The following is a 25357-nucleotide window of genomic DNA, read 5'->3' on the forward strand; positions in this document are numbered from 1 at the left end:
TATAGTAGGTAAGTAGGTAAAGATTATTTAATCAGTGCTACCCGGATGGTCCGAATTACCTCAAAGAAGCAATGGGCTGAGTCGCTCCAAAAAGAAGTAATGGGCTAAGTTCCATGTAAAGAGGAAAGAGTAATGGGCCACGCCACAAGTACTAGTAAGTACTGTGCGATGGCTAAAATAAGACGCGGGAAAACACCTCGCCCCCTCATAATTGGCGCCTATTCGCCGTTCCAAAAACTAAATCTAGGGTTTTCGCGCACAACCGGACAAGCAAAGGGCTAGCCGATTGCCCCCCTCGAGTGCAGCCGAACATGAGCGGCGGCGATGGTCGGCGACGGAGACCGTCGGTCGGAGGAGGTGGAGGCGGTGGCGGCGCCGTCGCCGGCGCCGGCGGCTGGGGGGGTCGGAGGTCTGGATCGTCGGCGGCCAAGGAGCAGCGGCTACGGCTAGGGGCAGAGGAGCTTCTCGAGGGCCGGCTTGGCTTCGCACCCTACACCGAAGGCGACCGCCGACTTGGCTGGCTCCTGACCTTCTCCCCCGTTAGTTCCCTCTCCATCTCGCCCTCTCCTTGCAATTGCTCTAGCTTGAATTTGTATGTGGGTTTCTTACATCTCAATAACACCTGCAGTCATCATGGGAGGACGAGGATACAGGGAAAATCTACAGCTGTGTTGACCTCTACTTTGTGTCCCAGGTAAACACAACACAGCTACATAACACTGTCTGACCTGCCATGTCTAAATATTTATGCTTTCTTGCAGGATGGTTCTACGTTCAAAGTGAAGTACAAGTTCCCACCTTACTTTTATGCTGCAACTAAGGTCGGCCTAAGGTTTTCAGAGGGATCTGTTCTCTTATATCCTTTAAAGGATAGATAGAGTTCATAGCAATTCTGTTAAGTTATCTGTGATGCACTCAGTTCCTTTGCTGATATTCAGGTTTGTTGAATTAAAATGTGCAGGACAAGATGGAGTTTGAAGTTGAGGCGTATCTCAGGCGACGTTATGAAGGGGAAATTGCTGATATAGAAATAATTGAGAAAGAAGATCTGGACCTTGTATGTGCCTTAATACGCATGTTTAATATGCCATATTGTATTGCATGCATCAGAAAATGCTATCATTGTGACGAATTTGATTCTATGTTCAGATCTAAGATGTTTCCTGTTTGAAATTTTGATCTCCTTACAATTAACATTTTGTATTCAGATAACATAGCAGTACTTTCTTACCTTGGTTCCTTGTTACATTATAGTGAAGTTCACATTCTAAGTGGTTCTAATTTTACTTAAACTGAATCATCGGACAAGCTAATTGCAATATGTTAAGCTTGTTATTGTTTTATACTTCTGTCCAACTGTCCCTGTTATGAATCCTTAAAGGTCCCAATGCTCCATGAATGTTTGATTTTTCAGTGATCTAAATTTTGCTGGGACAAATGTAGCAGATAATTTTAACACGCCATCTTTCCTTGTCTTCCTGTTGCAGAAAAACCATCTTTCTGGTTTGAAGAGAAAATACTTGAAGATTCAGTTTGATACCGTGCAACAATTAATGCGCGTGAGGAATGACCTATTGCATGTTGTTGAAAAGAATGAAGAAGAACGAGACGCTGTGGATGCATTTGAATCAATTTATGGTGTAAAAAGGTACCCTACATTATACAGTGCAAAATGATCCTTGTTTGTTTGTATATCCTAGTTATGTTTTGTTTGTATGGGGTGAGTTTTACTGTGCTATTCTTTCCAAATTTACATATTATATGCATTTTGTGTGCTTATTTGTGAACCTACAGTTTGTTGATCTTGTGCACTATGACAGGGTAGAAAGGCCACAGGATTACATAAATTGCATCATTGATTTACGTGAATATGATGTTCCCTATCATGTTCGTTTTGCTACAGATAAGGGTGAGGCTTAAGTTTGCAAGTTCATGTTTTTCTCAGGTGCTATAGTACTGAGACACTGACTCTATTTTTTCTGCACTGAACTTATTTGCAGATGTAAGATCTGGGCAGTGGTACAATGTTACTGTATCTGGTTCCGATGTTTTGCTGCAGAGAAGGGAAGATCTGCTTCAGCGTGCAGAAGTTCATGTATGTGCATTTGATATTGAGACCACAAAGCTGCCCCTAAAGTTTCCTGATGCTGAATATGACAGCGTAATGATGATCTCCTACATGATTGATGGGCAAGGGTACTTGATAATCAACCGAGAGGTACAAATTGTCTTGTTTGCGCTCTAGTTACTTATTGCTTTTCCAGTTCATCCTGCCTTGTCCTGGCCAGCACCAGTTACCTGACATGTCTATATGCTGTTTGCTTTTTTGTTCGTTTGAAGCAATATGCAATTCTCCTTCATCTGGCAAAAAAAGTCTTTGTTATTTATGTATTTTAGAAGTTGGTAATTTCCAAGGGGAAACCAAATATCTGTCATATGCATTGATCACCAAATGCATACTTCAGAATCCATGTCTACAAACATGAAACAATTAGATAATTAAATTAGCTGAACCTACTTTCCTTCAACTATGGTTTGCAGAAGACATTATTTTCTTTATTTTAGTGTGTAGGGGAAGATATTGAAGATTTGGAGTACACACCTAAACCAGAATTCGAGGGGCATTTTAGAGTTAAGAATGTCGCAGACGAGGTATAAACAACTTTTACATATTATGTTCAGTAGTATATAAATTATAACATCTTAACTAATTATCTGATTCTCTTAATATGCTACTTTTAGGTGGGTCTACTTAAAGCTTGGTTTTCTCACATGCAAGAGGTTAAGCCTGGTATTTATGTTACATATAATGGCGACTTTTTTGATTGGCCGTTTTTGGAGAAGAGAGCTGCTCATCATGGGATAAAAATGAATGAGGTATGCTGGTAATTTCTCCAAAATTTAGGCATACATTTGTTGCTTTTGGTATGACTCATGTAGCATGATATGATACAATGTAGTAAGATGCTAAAAAAATCTGGCCAAACAGTTACATCCAGATAAAGTTGTCTGAAAAAAGTTATCTGCACTTCTGCAGCCAAGGGATATAATGTTTCAAGCGATATAATGCATATGTGTTCTATATTTGTTTTTGGTCTAGATTTTCTCAGATAAAAAAAAAGTTGAATGAAAAACTATGTTTCTCAATCTTGTGTTCTTTCCTATGTATTCTCACAGGAGATTGGTTTCCAATGCGACAGTAATCAAGGGGAATGTCGAGCTAAATTCTCCTGTCACCTTGACTGTTTTGCCTGGGTGAAGCGAGACAGTTACCTTCCACAGGGGAGCCAAGGTCTAAAGGTGATACTTTATTTACAGAAGGAAAAATACTCTAAATCAAAGCGAACAGCCCATGGTTTTTAAGGCATCGCATATGCGTCGCCTAAGTGTCGGACTGCCCCGAGATGGGAAGGCGTTGCTGTCGCCTTAGGCAATCACCTAAGGCGTCCAGATTCCCTGTTTGAGGCGTCCAAGTCGTCGACTAGTCAAGGTAGGCGTCACCTTCAACGATTTTGGACGCCCTTGCAAGCTCGCGCGGGAAGCACAGACGCTGAGCGGGAACCATGGTGGGAAAAAAATTGGGGCGGGAATCTGGAGCCAAAGAGAGGGAAAACAGAGGGCAGAGAGAGAGGGAACAGACCAGTGCCAAATCGAAAGAATTGAGAGAGAGAGAGAGGAGCTCTCTCCTCAGGTGGCCAGCTCCTCCTCCGCCGGATCTCGTCGCCCAGCTTCCTCCGCCGGCCATCCCTTCTCCAGCCAAGCTTCTGGGCCTCCCATCCCCTGCCGCAACCATCTCCCCTCTCCCCACCATGGCCTCTTTTCCTCTCCGCGCTGACCTTCTCTGCTTGTGGTGTGATCGTGTTCATGTAGAAAGGCGTCGCCTCGCCTTGCGCTTTAAGCGCCAAGCAACCATGGAACATCCCTTTGCTTTCAGTACCTCTGTGATAAATAGACGTCTGATATTTGTCTAAATCTGAATGTATCTAGACGCCATTTAGTGTCTAGATACATCCAGATTTAAGTAAATCTCAGACATCTATTTATAGACGGAGGGAGTAGTAAATGATTTGTTAAACTTGAGTTTTTTAAAGTCTGTTATAAAAAGTTCAGTTAGTAGTATCGTAGGTATGTCTTATTTCAAGTCTTGGTACTTAAATATCATTAAAAAGGTTAGCAAGTACTCATTTAGCCTTTTCATATTGCCAGAATAATTTTTTTACATTATTTTCTTTATTTCGGGGGGGGGGGGGGGGGGGGTAGAACGCAAAACCCTTGCATCTTGATGCATTGATAGGAAGGATAATGTATTTACGGAAGTCCGACTCCATGTTACAAACTAACCTAATATGGCTGGTATAGTTGTCTGGAGTCCTTTAGCCCTGGCCAACGCCCTCACCTGTGCCCCAGGCTAGATGATAAGAACAACTAATCTCTTGCCGTTGAAGATGACATTATTTGCTTGTTACCTTGCTTATTCTGACTATGCTTCTTTTGCATTCACCTGGTAACTTACCTTGTATTTTCACTTACAGGCTGTTACAAAAGCCAAGCTTGGTTATGATCCTCTCGAAGTCAATCCAGAAGATATGGTTCGCTTTGCAATGGAGCAGCCACAGGTATCTTTAGCTATTGAGAGAAGTACCTTAAGCGCAACTGGTTACTTGAAAAGTAACCGTGAATACCGCTGCTTGCCTATATTGTTGTTTTGGGTTGTTTGTGTTGCCAATTATCCTAAAATGACACTGACATCATTTTTCCTTGCATTGTCTTATTTTCAGACAATGGCTTCTTATTCTGTATCAGATGCTGTTGCGACATACTACTTATACATGACTTATGTCCATCCATTTATTTTCTCCCTTGCGACAATAATACCTATGTCACCTGATGAAGTATTGCGGAAAGGAAGTGGGACACTTTGTGAAATGCTGCTAATGGTCCAGGTGTGTTGAATAAACTTTGCTGCCATGTTTTCTCTATCCTAGTTATTTTGTAACTCAAAAGCTGGGCATTTCCATTCATGGAAACTGGAAAGTTGGAAACACTTCCATGAATTGGTGATATGGCCTGCTAATCTTTCTTGCAGAAGCTATATGTTTTCTTATGTTTCATGAACATTGTTGTTATGTTTGGTGTTGAAGTGCTGTCCTTGGACAACTATGTGCGGCACTTAACTTGTCTGTTTTTTAATGATATGTGATAATGTTTTTTTTTTCAAAATGGGGTAGCTCCAGCCTCTGCATCAATTGATGCATACTGCTCAACTAATACTGTTCTTTCAACATTCTTTCGAATGAGTCTTTTTGCCGCTTTGTTTGCCCAGGATTTGAACCCACTGCAAGCACTTTGGACTTCCAAGTCCCAACAATAGGAGTACCACTTCCTCAACTGTTTCTGATTTTTTTTCTGATTCTTGCTGAAATCAGTTTCTTTGATGTATAGGCATTCAAGGCCAATATCATTTGTCCTAACAAGCACCAAGCTGATCTGGAGAAGTTCTACAATAACCGTCTAGTAGAAAGCGAAACATACATCGGTGGTCATGTTGAGTGCCTTGAAACTGGTGTATTTAGATCTGATCTTCCTACAAAGTTTCAGCTTGAACCCTCAGCATTTGAGGTAACTCGAGTTATAATATTATGGAGTGTTCTTTAATTTAGCTTAAAAATAGCAATTTTTTGTAACCATTTCTGTACCTTGCTGGATTATTAATTTGTTGGACATGATGTGGTTTCATACAAGAAATTGTGCGGATATGCTTAGTATATATTAACTTCGTACATATTGTTCTTCCAGCAATTGATTGAAAATCTTGATCGTGATCTGCAATATGCCATTGCTGTCGAAGGAAAATTGGATATTCATTCTGTCACAAATTATGATGAAGTCAAGGATGCCATAAAGCAAAAGGTATTATGCTTAGTCCTGCTGTAGTCTTTGATCTTCACTCTGTGTTCAGTCTCCAGTCTCTTAAAAGACCAATGTGATAACTGAAGTATAGTACCAATTTCCAAAGTTGAGTAAACTGGAACATAAATTTAGGTTTTTCAAGCCAGAATTAGGGCTAGCCAAATGGGTGCCGAAATTGGTGCAAGCTAATGTGAGGAGAAACATGCGTAATATACAGACCAAAATTCGGTTTGGCAAACTTGGACACCAATTGAAGCAGCCCTGTTAATCATCGCGTTGTGCTGTGAGACCCTGCTATAAATCTCAATGGTTAATATCAGGGATAGTCATTATTTTTTTATGAAGGATCTTTCTGAACATAATAGCTACATAAATGGTGTCATTAAAATGTTGTAACTTGTCAGCACCAAGCTTGATTGACCTTTTTTGGTTATGTCAAATTCACAGCTCGTTTCGTTGCGAGACCACCCAACTCGTGAAGAATGTCCTCTTATATATCATCTGGATGTTGCTGCAATGTATCCAAATATCATTTTGACAAATAGGCTCCAGGTAATTTTTCTATACTTCAGTAAGTATTTGAATGCTGCATTGCTCTTATTTATCACAACAGAATAATTTCTATGCATGCCTTTTGAGTCGCCGTATAGTCACTGAGTCGGCGCGGTGTGGCTGGGTCGCTCAGGCGACTTGACTCATGGAGCGAGTCATTTTTTTCCGACTTGCTGCCTTGCTGGCTCGCCAGCGACTATACATCGACTATACGGCGGCGGCTGATAGTCACCGGTTGCCTGCCAGATTCTTTTGGGGGAATATAGGCTCTCTCCTGCCTCAGGATTTCTGAGAGAGAGAGAGAGAGAGATGTAAAGAGAGAGAAAGGGCAGAGCTCGGGAGGAGAGGCTTGAGCCGCCGCCTATCCTCGCCGGCAGCGCAGAGGAAGGAGATGGTACGAGGGGAGAGCGAGGATGCGTGGTGGCTGCTGGCTGGCGGCGCTAGGAGGTGAACGTGGTGGCTTCTAGGTTTAGCAAGTGGGTGAGGGTCTGAGGGGTTAGTTGGGCTGTTTAGTTGGGAAAAAAGCTGGGCCTGGCCGGCCTGGCTGCGATAGATAACAGGCCAAGTTTGCTCATATGCATGGGCTATGCAAATGACATAATCAGGTGCTGTAGTGCCATGGCAACTTGGGGCGACTAATCAAGCCAAGTCGTTGAGTCAAGTCAGCAAGTCACTAGCCGCAGCCATGGCGACTTGGCTTGACTCGGCGACTCAAAAATCATGTTTCTATGCATGATCTATATAAAGTTTTGTCTGTCTAGCAAGTTAAGAACATCTCGGAAATCCCTTTCTGGCATTCTATGGAATGGTGATTTGTGAGGATTTTCTGGTTGAGATGCAAAATCTCTTTGATTCTGGTATTTATAGAAAATATAAAGTTCGTGGATTTTAAGCTGTTGTATTGCCTAGGTTTTATTATTGCACAACTTTTTTTTAGCGCTAAATGTTTCATCCCCAAAACTTTTTCTTGAACACACATCAAAATGTGTGTCAGTGTGTCTTCGTAGATTTGAAGAAGAATCCTGAGAACGCACAAAGTATAAACCTAATCAACTGCAACAAGAAAGAAAAACCAGAAAACAAAAAGGCAAAGAGCAAACCGATTGGCTTAAAAGCTTAGTTGCTATGGTCCTTATGGAATGATGGGTTTGTAAAATATTAGGCACATATTTCATAAGGTACCTAGGTGGACGTTTGTATTATGCATTTATATCTGTTGAGTGCTGACGGCAGTTCTGCACAGAAATGAGAGGAGTAGGCCTCTTTGTGTTAATCACCCTATATCATGAAATATTTAACCAAAACCATTCAGCTTTATGATATTGATTGTACTGTCATATAAGATATTACATGATTATAACAACTAAATTAGGCATTTTCTTTCCTTCCTGTTGATGGCAGCCGCCATCCATAGTTACAGATGTGGACTGCACAGCATGTGATTTCAATCGCCCTGGAAAGAATTGCCTTAGAACGCTTGAATGGGTCTGGCGAGGAGAAACCTACATGGCAAAAAAGAGGTATAATGTACAAATTTATATGGATATGTTGAGTTTTCTGATCTAATATTATTTTATTTTGTAGTGACTATCATCATATAAAGAGACAAATTGAATCAGAGATGATTCAAGCTGGTGGGGTTACATCTTCGAAGCCTTTCCTTGACCTCTCAAAACCAGAGCATTTACTAAAACTGAAGGATCGTTTGAAGAAGTACTGCCAGAAGGTAGCATATTGGACTTCCTGGATTAATTCTTTTGGCGAGCTTTCGTTGACTATACTTGTGGCACAATGCAGGCGTATAGAAGAGTTGTTGACAAGCCAATTACAGAAGTTAGAGAAGCTGGAATATGCATGCGCGAAAATTCTTTCTATGTAGATACAGTCCGAAGGTCTGTCAGAAGTTCATTATATTCTTGTTCTGGTTAAGTTGATGTATATACAGTAACTTTGTCTTGGATGAATCTTACTGTCACGTGATAATTTCTGGTGAAGAAATGTGCACTTTTTGTTGTTGATTTCATACTATTGTTCTAGTGTTTTTGTACAGTTGCTCTAAAATCTCCCCTTGGTTGGTATTGCAGCTTCCGTGATAGAAGGTATGAATACAAAGGCCTGAATAAAACATGGAAAGGAAAACTGGCAGAAGCAAAAGCTAGTGGAAATTCTATCAAAATTCAGGAAGCACAGGTTCAGTGATGCTTATTTAGGTGTGTTTTCAGTAATCTTGAGCTTTCTTTAAGTGCATGTCTTCTTTACTTTTGCAGGACATGGTTGTGCTATATGATTCGTTGCAACTTGCTCACAAGTGCATATTGAATTCTTTTTATGGATATGTTATGCGCAAGTAAGTGTTATTTATACAGACAATATTTCCTTTATCTTCATCTATTCTGATATGGTATTTTAATAAGTAATTATAAAAAGGAAGTTATGTAAGACATGTCCTTTCTGATTAGGGGTGCAAGATGGTACTCTATGGAAATGGCTGGTGTTGTAACATATACTGGTGCGAAGATCATCCAAAATGCTCGATTACTTGTAGATAAAATTGGAAGACCACTGGAACTTGACACAGATGGCATTTGGTGTGTTTTGCCTGGTTCTTTTCCAGAGAATTTTACTTTCAAGACAAAGTGAGGACACTACAAAAATTAATTGGTTTTCTTTCATAAATTTTTTAAGTGTCATTTGTATTAAACTCTTGCTGCTGCTATAACTCACGACTTATTTATTTGTTGCTAGGTAGCTACTAGAGTATTTCATTTTAAGTATTTATCCCTTTTGAGTGTTGTGCTTGTTTGATAATCATTTTTCTTTTTCCTTTTTTCTTTTCCATACTAATATCTGCTTTTGTTATCCAAGCAATGAGTTAGCATTATGAGCAACAAAACTTATGTTTCATCAAAGAGCTGAGCAACAGTTGCTTTGATTTTGCTCATTCTCCAAGACACTACTTAAACTACTTGTACTCATCATAATAAGCTAGTTAAAATTATAAAATCGTGATACTATATTTGGTTTGAAAGTCTACTTGTTATTTTTATGCGTCTTAATATGTGAGTGGCTAAAATTGGATAATCTTGACCTCTTAACTTAATGTGAATCATAGCTACCTTTATTTTGGATTAGAGGTTGTATAAAACAACTTGTATCCAGGAATGTGATTTGTTTACTAAGTTTATTAGACATAAATGCTCTCATGTTACGTCTTTACATCCAGTTTTATATGCTAATACTTGTTGCTGATATTCAGAGCTGAGAAGAAGCTCACGATATCTTACCCCTGTGTGATGCTTAATGTTGATGTCGCAAGAACCAACACCAATGATCAATATCAAGTAAGAGCTGTTCTTCTGCAAGTTAATTATCAGGTTCATTCATCTTTGATATTCTTCTTACTAACAATTCTAATACTATTAATTGCTTGATCTCTTTGTTGTCGTATTAGACACTGAAAGATCCAGTAAATAAGCTATATACAACAAACAGTGAATGCTCCATCGAATTTGAGGTAGATGGACCATACAAGGTGAAGTGATTTATTGGGATAAGCATTTTCGTTCTACCTTCCAGTATTTCCATTCTCTGATCCAAGTTAGTTCGGCTAATACTCAGATCTGATCTTAATTATTTTTGCGTGTCACAATGCATGCTAAAAATTACAGGCTATGATCCTACCTGCCTCTAAAGAGGAAGGGATTCTGATAAAGAAGAGGTATGCTGTGTTCAATGAAGATGGCACCCTGGCAGAACTTAAAGGTTTTGAGATCAAGCGTCGAGGTGAGCTGAAGCTCATCAAAGTTTTTCAGGTATATGCTCCAGTTGGACCAGTTACTAATGTTTATGTCCTAAACAGAAATACAAGAACTACTACATCAGTTAGTATGGCCAGTTTAATTTCTTAGATTTCTATTTTTACTTGTAGGCGGAGGTATTTGATAAATTTCTCCACGGTTCAACTTTAGAGGAATGCTATGCAGCTGTTGCCTCTGTTGCTAACCGTTGGTTAGATCTACTGGACGTAAGTTGGTTTGTAAAATTTACAATGATATGCTTTTAAGTCTAACCAACCCGCTTGCATTATTAAATTTCATGCAGTATTATCTGACAATATTTATTTATTGCAGAATCAGGGAATTGATATTTCTGACAGCGAGTTGCTTGGCTTCATATCAGAGTCAAGCACAATGAGTAAATCCCTAGTTGACTATGGAGAACAGAAGTCATGTGCTGTAACTACAGCAAAAAGACTTGCTGAATTCCTTGGAGACTCAATGGTTAAAGACAAAGGACTGCACTGCCAATATATAGTTGCCCGAGAGCCACAAGTAAGTACTGAAGTGTTAAGCAATTACCATCATCATCGTGTAGTTACCTCATAACTTAAATATTGATAGTTGCCAATATTTCTTCCTGCTGTCTATTATGTATCCTTTCAGCATCTGGGCAAAGATCTCATTCATTTCATGGCAATAGTTTGCTCCTACAATTTTGAGTTGTTTGAATTGTTGTATTTAATTTGTCTATCGTTATTTTGTCTTTTACAAATCGTGTAGGGTACTCCAGTGAGCGAGCGTGCTGTTCCAGTGGCTATTTTTGAGACAGATGCTGGTACCGATTTTTCATGCACATCACTGCTTTTGTATCAACCAAACTGCTCCTTACTTGCATTTTCTTGCTCTCCTCTTATTTGACAGAAATAGCAAAATTTTATTTAAGAAAATGGTGTAAAGTCTCCACGGAGGCAAACATCCGATTTATTCTTGATTGGTCTTACTACAAGCAACGCCTAAGCTCGGCTATTCAGAAAATCATAACTATTCCTGCAGCAATGCAAAAGGTATTATATAGTTCTTTCTTGTTGCCGTTAATTATCTGCACCATTTTCTTGATATTCAATTTCTACAGATTTCAAATCCTGTTCCCCGAGTTCTTCATCCTGACTGGCTGCACAAAAAAGTGAGAGAGAAGGATGATCGATTTCGCCAACGCAAACTACGTGATATGTTCAGTCCCTTGGAGAAAGACAGGGTGATGCAGAACTTGAATGGAACTGGAGACATAGAGGATTTATTGACATCAGACAAAGGTCTGACAAAAACTACTGCATCCCATGGTTTTAACAGTGGCAAAGAAAATCATCTGAATAGGTCTCCATCCGCAGAAGGTGGTTCAGATCATAGGAAAAACCAGCAAAAATCTGTAACCAGGTCAAATGAGCCACTCCGAGATGACTCTGCGGATGAAAGAGTTGATAGAAGTACTGATTATCAAGGATGGCTTGATGCTAGGAAGAGAAAATGGAAATATGTTCATGAACAGAAGAAACGTCGAAGGTAATGATACACAACTAATCTCTATACATAATTAAATCATTTTTTACCTGTTAGATTTGAGCCTTTTTAAGTTTGATATTGGGAGCTTGCCGTTTTATGACCGCTAGTCTTAGCTTCCATACAGGCTAGTCCTACTGAGCAGAATCTAAGATAATAACCAGTGCACAGGTCAGCAGAGATTTTTCCTATGAAAATTTCCAAGGCTCATCAAACACAAGTAATTGACCTAGTTTTCCTACAATGATTTTTATCTAACATCAGAAGTTTGAGTTACTGCATAAAAATGATCTTAATACTGGTCCACAAACTCATTGATGATGACTCAAAGGTTGCATGCTCATAATCTGATGAACCTCCTACTTGGAGAGCACATTATTCTATCTTCCTCTGTTGTGATAGCCTCTAGCAAATCGGTTTGTTGCTACTTTATAGTTTCTTGCCCAGTACTAGCCACTGTAACCCCAAACCCAACTCTACCACTTTGAACTTGCTCATCTCTGGTTCTTCTCGGACATGCTAGTCTAACCCTAGCTTCGTGAACCTTCATGACCTCCATGAAGAAAAAAAAAGTGAACTTCTGAACAGTTGAGCAACAATTATGATTTTGATAGTGAAACTGTCATAGACTGAATACCATGTGGTGATGTCACCACTAGCTGCTGTGATGGCCCTTGATTGTAAGGATGCACTGAACGTGTGCACAATAAAAACCAATAATCAAACTAACTGCAAGGATCCAGAAAATCAACTTAACCACTACGATTAGAGTGACCGGCTAATCAATAGAATGGCTTTTAATATAGAGAAAACACTTTTCATGAACTAGACAAAAAGGCAGGCTAGAAGTAGAACTTCATCAGTGTGAACTTGATGGGAATCTAGCACCTTTGTGCTTCCAACTCACCAATAGTCACCATCATAGACATTAAAACTAAGGTCTGGAACCTAACACCTTTCTGCTGCCCTATCAACTAAAATAAGCCAAGTTTCATAATTGGAACTCATGGAATTTTGGTCGAACTCAAGGGATGGGATGTATAAAATCGATGGAATGGATTACCTTTCATATCTGAGGAGAGATGGGCCTGGTCCCTTTCAGTGTCAGGGACGGTCCTGGCTAGGTTTTGTCTTTGACTCTTCCTCATCCTTCTGGATGCTGTCTAATCGCTGCCATCCATATTCCAGTTCTATTTCCACTCCATGGATGAATCATTCCACTCCAGGCAGGTTCGGTTTCAAAGGGCATGATGCATTGATGCTTGGTTCATGTACTAAGGTTGCCACAGTTTTTGTTACCTAACACTTTCGACACGTGGGTCCACATGGTAGAAAAAGGGATTTTGCCAAAAGTGGAGCTACGAACCAGATGAGTCAAATCTCTGGAACTGGCTTACTTATGTCCTGTTTGTGCCATTCCCAACAGCGTTGCCTGTGGAGACTAGATTAGACTTGTCTGAGTTCTGCGCTTTGATTTTTTGGGATCTTGGCAGATTAATTTTCATTTTTATCTGGAAATCAAGTTGTAAAGATACACTTTTAATTCTGGGTTAGGGTTACCCATCACCAATAATCATCAATATTTGGCACCTACCAATTTATGAAGGAAAATAGACCTTGCACATGCATAAAATGAGTGCCAACACCAACTCATCTACTTTTTCCTAATGAGAATACAGATGTTCTGGTCCGAATTCAGTGTACACATTGCGGTGCTCCTATGTGGAGGTGCACTTCAGTTTATTGAATATTTTTTACAGTAGAGTGTCCACCTCTTAGCTTCAGTTTGTAAGCTTTAACCCATATGCCGAGTCAAGGGGTACTGGCCTAAGCATGCCCGCTGACCATACTCTTTATCTAGTGCCTCTGAGATAAAGGCATAGTATAAAACAGTTCAACTCTTACTCAGGTGCTATGATAGCTGCACTGGGTTCTAGTGTTCCAGATACCATTGCACATATTTTCTCTTAATATTTTGTTTTAAGCAATGGACCATGTATGTTTCTACTGTATGGATTAGATAGATACATTATGTTATCTGAACTCAGGTATTTTTCTTCTTTTATGCTGGAGCTATTGATGTAAGTGGGAGTGTGGGACTAATGCGAGTAAACTAAGTTGATCGATAATCAAAGCTTATGATTCCTTCTGCTTCTATCAGGTTGGGTGGTGCAGCCTCTTCCGAGGGTCCCACTAATAACTTGTTTTCTGCAAGAATTGGCAGTCAGTTGCATGCTAATGGCAGGAATCGTTCTACATTTTTCCAGAAACAGGAATTGTCCCTCTTTAGATCACATTGGCAGGTATGTAATTTTCCTATATTTATTATTCTCTGTGAAAGAGTTTAGGGTAGATTGGTTTGGGTGAGTTGCACGGCACAATGCGGCCGGCCTCCATATGACATATATATATAGGGGATTGCAGAGTTACATGACTACACGTTACAGATTATACACAACACCTAATACGTAACATATACGTATTCTATCACTCTGTAGTATTTGTTTTCAAGGATATGTCCTGGGAGACATATCAGCCACATAGAAGAAGTGGCTGATGGCCGATACAGCGCCAAGAATGGCTACAACACACACTGCTAATCCGAAGACTAACCACCACACACACTGTGCCAGAACTAGCCTCCTCTGGACTCTACTTGTCAACATGCCAACCACCCTTGAGCGTGTAAGAGTCGGCAGTTTGGTGGAAGGACTTGGCCATCCCCCGGAAAGGCGTCTCCTTGGAGTCGCCGACAACGGCGTACATTGCACCCTGGAAGCTCAATCCTGAGCAGCAGCAACACCAGAGTGCTCCGCCTCAGTTCAGAGGACCCGGAGTACCGTCCTGTGCCAACAACACCCACGCCAAGAAAATCCACAGGTCATCCAGCTGCACCGCTGGGAGCCTCGGCCACCATCATCTAGCCCATCGTCGCCGGCACCACGGTGCCAGGGAGGTCCGCAGCCAGTCCCCGCCTGCAGCCATGGACCCGCAGGCCTACCCAGGCCCAAGCCGGACCCGGAACTCCAGGGGCCATGGCACCGGTCTGCTGCAGAACTGCAAGACCTCATCACCGCCACCCCAGGGAAGGGGGGCGCCACCGGGAGAAGCTAGCGCAGTCGCCCCCGTGCTGCCTAGGGTTCGGCGGCATGGGGGAGGAAGAGCAGGATGCGACTATTTTCTCTGTAGTATCTGTGTTATATCATCTATTAACTTCCTTAGTTAACATGGTCATTTATATTGATAATTAACAGTCCATATGTACTTTCCACATCAGATAATCCAGCTTTCTACAAGTACATTGCCTGGCCGTTTTTTTGCGTGGGTTGTTGCTGATGGGATCATGTTCAAGATTCCTATCAACGTGCCTAGAGTTTTCTACCTAAACTCGAAAGCTCCTGTCACAGACGAATTTCCAGGAAGGCGTGTAAAGAAGATTCTTCCTCATGGAAGGCCATCTTTCAATCTCATTGAGGTGAAAATTAATGATCATTACCTGCAAAATAAGTAGGGATACAATTTTCTTTGTAACATGTAACATCCTAATGACTAAGCATTCAGGTTGTTACTAGTGAAGAACAGTTCAGGGCTGAAGGAAGAAAACTTGCTGCTCATCTTGCAGAGCCAGATGTCGAAGTGAGTATTTTTTTTTTCCGATAAAGGGCGCTTTATTACTTAATAAAAAGGTTTAGGGCAACTTGTGCATGTGGTTTTCATTTTATCACCCTTATAAACATTGGAATTGCGTTTAGGGCATATACGAGACAAAAATTCCACTGGAGCTTAATGCTATTCTCCAAATTGGCTGTGTCTGCAAAGTGGACAAGTCTGCAAAGAAACGTAGTATCCAAGACGGATGGGATCTTGCTGAGTTGCAAATGAAAACAACTGCAGAGTGCTCATACCTGGAACAAACAGTTTCATTTTTCTATCTATACCACAGGTAGGCCTGACGATAGCTATGATAAGACCTATTATTGTGACCTAAACTGATTTCAGTGCTTTATTACCAGCTATATATGTTGCTCTTCGTAAAAATCATGGTACTACTATCCTCACTAGAGTTATAGATGTTCTGCATGAGATATTATCATTTCTATAAATGCTTTGTTCATTATGTTTGTAATCTTCACCTGTTATATGCTTTACCTTGAGTCATTACATGTAACCGTTCTTTATCTCTGTCAAATTAGAAAAGGCATGCGTAGTTCATTCATTTGAGCACATTACAGAGTAAAATGCTATTTCTACTCCTTTCCAGGACCCAAAGATTGCTTTCATGAAAAGTTTATCGTGACCAGCAAACCTATTGTTACCCTCTTATGTGTATGACTGGATGAACATTAGTGACTTCTACCTGCAATTTTACCAATACTAATGATCTTGACTGTACTAATACACGCTGGAGACAACGTGAATACAAATCTTGTTTCGTGGATAAGCCGGTGTACTCTTCTTGCGATACATGTTAGTTTTAATTTGAGACTGATTTATGGATTCTCTTATTTCCAGCTTGTCTGAAGGAAGGGCTGTATATGTCATGTACTTTCCTACATCTTCCAGAATACATGCGGTGGTTGTCAATCCTTTCCGTAATAAAGAACTATCTCCGGCATTTCTCGAAAAGCAATTTCGGGATGCTTGCCAAACTCCTGGCCCTTTGCATGAAAATCTTACTTCCCATGTACGGAGAAAAAAATGATCCATAAAGCATAAATTTGACCTTGCTGTTTAGCATACTAAGTTCTGATTTTTCATTCTCTTTTTTAGGTGGACTACCACACATCTATTGATGCAGGTAGCAAATTTGTGCAAAAAATGTTACTTGAGTACAGGTATGCCTTTTTCTGTTTAAAGCAAGCGTCAATCAATCAATCAATCATAGTCCATTGGTTCTTTTCTGTGAGCAGTTTACACTATTGAATTTCTTCAGTAAGCTATGACAGTATGACACTGACAAGTGCAAACATGTATATATGCAATTTTCGTAGCCTGATTTTGGTGGCATCTTACCGATTACATATACTTAACCAAAAAAGATTCAGCAATTATTATTCTATTTTTAGTTTTTCTATGGGAAAAACTGTGATGCATAATATCATAAATATACAGATACATCAAGAAGGGTGTACAGTCTTTTATTGGTCAAATGGTATTAAACTGACAAATATTTGTCTCTACCAGTTAGGGTGCTTATTAGCTGGCACTATACTAGTCGAAGTTTTCAACAAAAGAAAACTAGCCAAGAAATGATCATTGTTTCAGATATTCTCTTATGATAAACTGTAACCACCCCCTTGCTAGTGATTGCTAGCGTGAGGCACTCGAATTTGAAGTGCTGATTTCAGGAATAGAGGTAGAGGAAAGAGAGAGATAGCGGAGAGAATTGGATCTCTATTTCCATTCATCAGACTTGTCTTTGGTCTCGTTACAGCTCAGGCTTATAGCCAACCACAACACGCACACGACACGGGCTGAGCCAACACACACACATGGCCCCGGGCCCGCTGAACTCGAACGTGTCAAAGAACCGCACCCAAGTCCGTGACACTACACATATGTCTACGGTGCGACATTCTGATGTGTGACATAAACTATGTAAAATGTTTTGTAGACAACAGCATCCTGGACCTGTCATAGGCATCATAGAATGCCCTAAACTCCAAGCTTTAAGGGAATCAGTACGAGCACTTGATGATTTCCCATGTGTAACCATTCCTTGCAATGCACGGGACAACAACTATCAGGTACGTAATGGGTCATTAGTTGTTACATTTTCTTGTGATTTTACTTTCTTTGCCTTGTTGTTTTGCTTACACCTATCTGGCTATCTGTCCAGGCTCTTGGTTGGCAAGCGACAGCTGGTAGAACAAGCATGCAGCGCTGTGCTGCATCAACCCAATGGTTCAATGAAAGAATTTCACTCGCTAGATATGCACATGTAAGGATTCTCTACTGTCATCCTAGTGAATTATTCAGTTCGTATGAAAATGACTTCTACATTTTTCGACGGAAAATGACATGCACATCAATTCTTACTTAAATAGGTGCCATTGGGAAACTTTGAACTTGATTGGCTTCTTTTTACTGCTGATGTGTTTTTCTCAAGGGCATTGCATGATCAACAGCAGGTTTGTTTTTATCTCGAGTTGATACAATCAGGCTGTATTTTGTTTTGTCTAATTTGGCAAACTACACAATACTTCTGTTCTGTTACTTGTAGTGAGCTCCTCATGTTCTTTTTTTTTGTACCACGAGATTTCTAGCTTAATAAATGATATGAAGTTTTACAGTAAAACTAAATATATTAGTTGACAGAATTACCATATGCTCTTTATTTTTTCTGACTTCTGAGTTGTGAATCACATATGTTTTGCCATGGAACAAAAAATAACCAGGTATTGTCTGGCTCAGTTCAGTTTGCTATCTGAGCTGGGAATCAGCTAATTTATACAAAGTCATTGCCAATCTGAAGCAATCATGCCTAGTCTAAAGTTGGTTATTCAATAGAACATATTATTTCAATGTTAGAAACATGTCAAAATTTCAACTCTGAACTCTGGCAAAGGTCCATTCTACAACCATGAACTCTAAAACGTCTAAACCGCAACCTTAAAATATCGATACTTTTCTCTTTTCACCCTGAGATAATTTCAGGACTCAGGAGTGGTTTTGGGGGACTTGTCCACCACATCACTACCATATATTGTTGCCATGAACAAACAAATGCTGCCAGAATAAACACTTTAAACCAATCTCCACCTATGGAAGCAGATTAAATTGGAAGATGATGACATGGCAGTAACCACTTGCGAAATTGCCCGAGGGAGAAAAAGAGCATGTTTTGATTGTTTGAATTTCAATTCAAAATGTTTAAAACTTCAGGATGGAAGAGTTGACTTTTTTCTACGTTTAAAAGGACAAAACAACTTGGACCATTCTTGCAAGGAACCAACTGCTTTCTGGTTAAGTTCATCTCGAGTAGGGGAAACTTCTTTCCATTATACTGTGAGGAAGTTTGAAAGTGTGGTTTTGGTTATGTTGATCCAAATCAACCTTGGTTTGCCACGCATCACTTGATTTTTGCTGATATTGATATTATTATCCTTTAATTGGTTCCACCTCAACCTCCCAGTGTGACCCCCTCTTCCTCGTCACCTTTGATCCATACATGGTGCCTGTCCCAGCACGTTGAGGTCCACATGGCTATGGTGCGGGCCTACAAGGCCGGTCTTGTGCTGGCAGCATCAGAGATGGCACATGCAGCCAGTGCAGAGCGCATAATAGAAACAACTTTTACTATGCACCACCTTTGTTCCAAAATAGTTGAAGTTCTAGTTTTGTCCTCTGTCAAACATCTCTAAGTCTGACCATCTTTATAGATAAGTATGCTAATATCAATGTTAAATCCATATGGTATGGAAATGTACTTCATGATGAATCCAGTGAAATGAAATTGGTGTTCTTATGAACTTGGTCAAACCTAGAGATGTTTGACTTCGGACAAAACTAGAACTTCAATTATTTTGGAACGCATGGAGTGTGTTGGTTAGGCTAGTAACCTTTGAACATGAGGTGTATGAGTTCGAGAGACCGAGCTTAATCCTTGAGCTGCGCAATATCAGATCGAGCCATCTCCTTGCTCTAGCAGCTCCATCACTAGGAGAGATTTTTTTTTGCGGGAACGGGACAAGTTTGTTCAGAGGTTAGTGAAGGCAAGGCAGCTGAGCTCTTCTACAGAGGAGGGGGACAAGGTGATCATGTATTTTTGCCTTGCATTGTTGCAGCAGCAACTACTATCAAATATTAGTGAAAAATCAGATGATGTGGCAAAGCCATTGTGTTTTGGATCAATGTTAGCAAAACTACCCCAGGCTGTATTTTAACATGGTATTTTTGTGATAGTCTGGGGTGGACTTGACGGTAACAAGTCTCAGACTATTGATTCTTCCCGCGAATGGCCGGTCTTTGATGAAAGTTGGAATTATGGAGGCTAAGACCTTTATTACGTTACCTTCATCGGATTGTTTTCATATGTCCTAAAAGTTCTTTGTCCCTTGCATGTGTGCTTTCTCAAATTTCTTTATTTTCTCCAGAGTGTAGTGCAATTAGCATGGTGTGGTATTTACTTGTAATTCTTAAGTTTCTTACTGACATGTTTTACATGCTAGGTACTATGGATATCTGACGATGGTATTCCTGATTTAGGAGGCACGTGTGAAGGAGATACATGCTTTGCTGATGAAGTGAGATGCCTTCTTTTGCTCTCTTAAGGCCTTGTTTGGTACTAGAGTTTTAGTGGGGATTAGCGGGGATAATCCGCTCGAAATTTTAAATCCCCACTTATCCCCAATGCATGTTTGGTGCTAGAGTATGAGAGAGTTTAATCCCCACTTATCCCCCAAATTTTAGTGTAATTTTTTCAATCCCCAATACTCTACCCCTACCTAGTGGATTGGGGATGAGGTTTTGTGGGGATTGGGTGACAGCACTAATTCACCCAATACTCTAGAGTATTATCCCCAGTAATCCGCACTGATACACTAGTACCAAACAAGGCCTAAGTTGGTTGGTGTTTTACTCTTTGCATTTTGTTATGCTGCTTGACTTAAATATGACATCATTTTACAGGTCATTCAGCCCGCGCTAACATATCCTGGCGCTTATAGAAGGGTTTCTGTTGAGCTTAAGGTAGGTCTCTAATGCATTTATAGAATGTCATAAGCTCATCCTGCATCTCCTGGCAATTTATTTGGGCTCCGAAAAAAGTAGGAGGCTCCTGCTGTGTTCTATTAATGAAATCTCAATATCTGTGAAGTTTAAAGGGGTCCCATGGAGAGCCCAAATCAAAATAAAGCAAAATTACGGGTGCTCTAGAAAGGAGATAATATGTGCCTAAAGTTTTCTTTGATCCTATAGACTAGCAGAGATAGATCCTCTCGAAATCTATGCATCCAGGTTCGGAAGGCTTGAGACAGTTGCATTCTTTCCAAATACCCCATGTCACTAAAGCAAACAGCTCAAAGCAGATGGGAGAGCTGATCCGTGGTCTAGCCTCTTGCAAAATTGCATGCATGTCTGGTTGTATATCTCCTGATAATTTATTTGCATTTTGACATTTCTTCTTCAGATTCATCATCTGGCAGTTAATTCTCTCCTTAAGAGCAGTCAAGTGGATGAAATGGAAGGAGGATCTATCGGCAGCTTTGAAAATGACATTCCTCCTGGTTCAAATGCCACTGAAACTGACTTCAATGATGCCAGCTTATGTCAACCTGCTTTCCAAGTGCTGAAGCAACTCATTCAAAGATGCATCTCAGATGCAGTGTCTTCTGGAAATGTATTTGCTGATGCAATATTGCAACATCTGTACCGTTGGCTTTGCAGGTAATAATTCATATGTTTGCACTTGAATGTCTTAGTAATTGTCTTTTCTAATTTTAATATATGCTATCCACATTCTCACGTGTCAACATTTTCAGCCCACGATCGAAACTTCATGACCCAGCTATCCATCGCCTCCTTCATAATGTAAGCTAAATTTCTTCTCTTTCAGTCCTGTTTCACACATCTTTGGGACTTCTGTTATTGCTGCAAGAGTTACAAGTTATCTGTTATTTGCTAGTACATTTGAGATGTACTAAACTTTTTCTTAATGACAAGTGTTCTTTTCTATTTATGTATCACTTTATAGTTTATACCAGTGGCCCTTTGTTTCTCCGATTCTAACTTTCATTAACATGTCTTTTCTTTTGGATCGTCAAACTTTCTCAGGTCATGAAGAAGGTCTTTGCTCTATTGTTAGCTGAGTTTCGGAAGCTTGGAGCTAATGTTATCTTTGCAAACTTCTCTAAGATAATCATAGATACTGGAAAGGTGGACTTGCCATCAGCACATGCATACTGTGATAGCTTGCTAAAAACCTTACAGACAAGGTACTGTTTGACCTCCTTCTGCAAATATGTGTGTTATCACCTAAGTGAAACTAAGTGCATCTGTGTTTTAGGGATCTTTTTGAGTGGATAGAGTTGGAACCTTTGCACTATTGGCATTCCTTACTGTTCATGGATCAGGTTTGCAAATTTGATTGTTACCAAAGATGGATTAATTAATTAATTGTGTCTTGAGAATATGCTTCCGTCCTTGACGTTTCATGTTCTGTTTTATGTTTCAGTATAACTATGGCGGGATTCAGGCTAAAACACAAAATGTAACATCTGCCGACAGTTCAGATGGTGATAATGATATCGACATTGTGTCTAGTTGGAACATTGCAGAATACTTACCCAAAGCTACACAGGTCAAACACTGTCATTCTCAACTGTGCATCAAATGTTCCTTAACTATTCTGCAATTGATACTGAACTATTTGATCTCACTACTCTAAAAAATTCCAGGATCACTTTGTCTTGATCGTATCCGAGTTCCTATATGTTCCATGGAAATACATGAACGAACAAGTAGCTTGTCGAGCTGCTACGAGGGATGATACCTCATGTACTCCGTCTATAACAATCATGGCTGCTGAGAATCTTGAGGGCCAGGTTGTAGATTACCTTCGTGCGCAGGTAGCTCCATTCAGTACCCCCTCTTCTCATAAATATAGATATTGATTCTAGTGTAATCTAACGCGTAACCTCTGGCAATTACGCTATGCAATAGATGTTTGTTGTGCACTCCTTCAAAAAATTGATGGATGAAATGTATTACATAGAGGTTGTCCACATACTCTTCGAAGTTCAACATGAAATTGCGAATATACTAGACGAAACAAAAATATAAGTTGTCTGTGACATGAAATTTTGTGCATATCTGTCCTTTCATTTACTTTTGATTTACTAGTATCATTTTTTTGTTTCGCCTATGTTACTCTTAACTTGCAATGAATTTGAACATGTAATTATACAGATATATAAAGTAAACTGTTAAGTACAACATGAATGTTTAACATTGGTACTGAAGTACCATTTGTTTATATTGGTCTTCCTAGCTGATCATGGAAATCGCTCAACCCATTGGTGGTAGTAGCCTAGTAGGTTTCATTAGCTTCCACGTGCTCATATAGTATCATCATTCCAAGATTCAAATGGATTTTTTCAACATTTTAGACTGATACTTTCTTTTTAGCGGTGAAGACATTTACTGCCATTTTTTTACCCCTTGCTGGAGCTGACAACCCAGCCTCCTTTAATCTGAATTTTGTATTTGATTTGGCAGATCGGTACTTACTTTGCAGAAAAGCTTCTTACGATTGTGAGTGATATACTTCTCCATTTTAAAGGAAAAGGCAAGTCTGAATCAGCTGAATCTGCAAATAGGGAGCCTGATTCTCACACACATAAAGGCGATGCTGCATTAGAGTTCATTAAACATATATGTGCTGTTCTTGCTCTCGATCAGAATGTTCAGCATGATATATTGGTAAATCTCTATTGATCCATACTCAACCTATAGCTACTTTTTCTCCGTAGCAACTTAAAACTAGTATTATGTGTTATATCGTCATCTGTTCAGTGTCCTGCATGTTCTACTCCTGTATCAGACCTTAGTTACAGAGTGAAATGCATTCTAATAGCATGGCTTTCTTTTTTGGCTGGCATATGTACTGAGCATTTCAGTTAAATCTCTCAAGTGTAGCATTGTTTTTTTCCTGGTGCTGAATTATTCGTTACGTATCTAAGAACACTATGCTGCGTTCTAACTTGAAAATTAACTCCTTGCTGCGTTCTAACTTGAAAATTAACTCCTTTTATTTCAAATAATAACCATAATAACATTTCCCTTTGTTACTAGCTTGGTCACAGAAATGAAAACATAACCATAATAACATTTTTCGTTACATATCTGTAATATAGTTGCTGTAAACCTCTTAGGAGGCATGTAAAACTTTCTACCTTTTCAATGAAATGAAACGCAAAGATTCCTTTAATTTTTCTCCAAAAAAAAGCTTGGTCACAGATAGAAGTATGCAGATCAGCTTACATATTTGCTAAGTAATCACCAATATTTTTTTAATATTTTAACCCTTTCTAACACCTGTACATTTTATTATAAATATAATTTGCAGTCGGGAATTGTCCCACTGTTTCACATCATACCTTTACTTGGTTAGGTTTTGCACTCATAGTCATATATATAATAAATATTCCTATCATCATGTCTTATATCTCTGACAGAGAATGAGAAAGAACTTGTTGAAGTTGGTTCGTGTAAAGGAATTCGCTCCAGAGGCACAATTCCAAGATCCCTGTGCATCATTCACTCTCCCAAACGTGATCTGCAGGTATTGCACCCTTGAACTAAACTGTAGAAACCCTTGGGTAGTAAGCTCTTTTCATGGAATATACACATAGTTTCATTTCCCCTTGATGTTAGTGTTACCTAATCTTACAATTCAAATCATGTTGGCAGCTATTGCAATGATTGCCGGGATCTTGATCTCTGCCGTGATTCAGCACTCCAAGGTCAGGAGTGGAGATGCGCGGTACCACAATGTGGGCAGCCATACCACCGCGAGCAGATGGAAAATGCACTTCTACAGGTTGTGCGTCAGCGAGAGAGGCTATACCACTTGCAGGATTTGGTCTGTGTCCGCTGCAGGCAAGTGAAAGCAGCTCATGTATCTGAGCAGTGCTCCTGTGGAGGCTCATTCCGCTGCAAGGAAGAATCGTCATACTTCCTTACCAAGATGCGGGTCTTCCTAAATGTTGCCGTCAGTCAAAAGTTTGAGTTGCTTCAGGATTGTGTCAAATGGATTCTGGAAGTCAGGTGATGCCAATGGTATCTCAGTTAGCGACTTAACATACCACAGTTAACCTCTGTTTTCCAGCAGCCAACTTACAGCCTCAAAGAATGTACAGATACAATGTAATGGTATAACAAGAATGTGCCGTCCATGAGTCCATTTCTGTGAGCCATTAGATCCCTGCTACTATTATTTCTCATTTTATAGAAGCTTTGTCAAGCCTGTCATTGTTGCTTCTCGATGACTTGAGCTGGTAGAGAATCGGTTATCTCATGTTTATACATTCTATATGGTACTCATTACTATATTGTCCATGATTGTGTGTTGACATCACAAGTTCATCGCACCTGTTGGCCTGCAAGTAGTAGGTCAGAAAAATCTGAGCCTGAGAAAGCTCGAATCAATCGACACAAGGGGTTGTTGTCTTGGCATGTAATCAAGTTGCCCTTAGATTAGATTTGGTGTGGTTTTGACTTGTTCATGAATAGTTTGTCAGTGCCGCTTGTGGACGCAAATGACTGGAAGTAATTTGTTTGAAGAGTTGAGTGCTTTGACATTTTTCAAGGGTTTTGAGGGAAAATAATGTATATACTCTGGAGGCTACAATGATTTCCTGCCTCTGATTGGATCGCTCGCCGTGTGGTGTGGTGGTGAAAGTTTGGGGCCCACCACTTGCGATGCTAGCGCCTTATCTTTTCCGCATCCTAACACCATCTTGAACCTTTGTTCAAGCCTCCACACGCCACTGCCTCCTACCTCCGCGTGATTGACCCCCATGCTCGGGATGGCTTTTTCTCCCTGTCACCGTGCTGTC

The 25357-nt window shown here is 40.0% G+C and overlaps 1 protein-coding gene across 2 annotated transcripts; it reads left to right on the forward strand.

The window, feature by feature from the left end:
* The first annotated feature begins 231 nt into the window (after window positions 1-231).
* On the forward strand, window positions 232-24857 carry LOC127323149 (DNA polymerase epsilon catalytic subunit A). 2 transcript variants are annotated; one of them, XM_051351336.2, is made up of 50 exons: window positions 232-539; window positions 629-694; window positions 762-821; window positions 962-1057; window positions 1488-1648; window positions 1821-1909; window positions 2001-2218; window positions 2566-2652; window positions 2743-2877; window positions 3178-3300; window positions 4533-4616; window positions 4779-4943; window positions 5443-5619; window positions 5797-5910; window positions 6358-6462; window positions 7864-7982; window positions 8047-8188; window positions 8260-8354; window positions 8547-8652; window positions 8730-8809; window positions 8922-9098; window positions 9719-9803; window positions 9914-9994; window positions 10131-10274; window positions 10391-10486; window positions 10593-10793; window positions 11022-11076; window positions 11163-11305; window positions 11374-11554; window positions 11630-11801; window positions 13960-14101; window positions 15076-15273; window positions 15360-15434; window positions 15551-15741; window positions 16311-16482; window positions 16569-16633; window positions 17413-17545; window positions 17638-17739; window positions 17846-17929; window positions 19970-20044; window positions 20430-20489; window positions 20929-21185; window positions 21281-21329; window positions 21573-21733; window positions 21805-21871; window positions 21973-22098; window positions 22196-22366; window positions 23016-23219; window positions 23975-24081; window positions 24210-24857. In XM_051351336.2, the coding sequence occupies exons 1-50, from the start codon at window positions 312-314 to the stop codon at window positions 24568-24570; spliced, it is 6585 nt and encodes a 2194-aa protein (XP_051207296.1). In that variant the 5' UTR covers window positions 232-311; the 3' UTR covers window positions 24571-24857. The 2 variants fall into 2 exon arrangements, with proteins under 2 accessions (XP_051207296.1, XP_051207295.1); XM_051351335.2 differs by having other exon boundaries at window positions 11374-11801.
* The last annotated feature ends 500 nt before the right edge of the window (window positions 24858-25357 follow it).

The sequence above is a fragment of the Lolium perenne genome, chromosome 6 (assembly GCF_019359855.2).
Source record: "Lolium perenne isolate Kyuss_39 chromosome 6, Kyuss_2.0, whole genome shotgun sequence".
Lineage (NCBI taxonomy): Eukaryota > Viridiplantae > Streptophyta > Magnoliopsida > Poales > Poaceae > Lolium > Lolium perenne.

Excerpts from the sequence above, each read along its gene's own strand:
- LOC127323149 (XM_051351335.2), top strand. The coding sequence starts at position 312 with ATGAGCGGCGGCGATGGTCGGCGACGGAGACCGTCGGTCGGAGGAGGT. Across the intron at positions 14,102-15,075 it reads TCTTTAGATCACATTGGCAG|ATAATCCAGCTTTCTACAAG; the intron begins GTATGTAATTTT and ends TTTCCACATCAG. Across the intron at positions 22,367-23,015 it reads TAGATTACCTTCGTGCGCAG|ATCGGTACTTACTTTGCAGA; the intron begins GTAGCTCCATTC and ends TTGATTTGGCAG.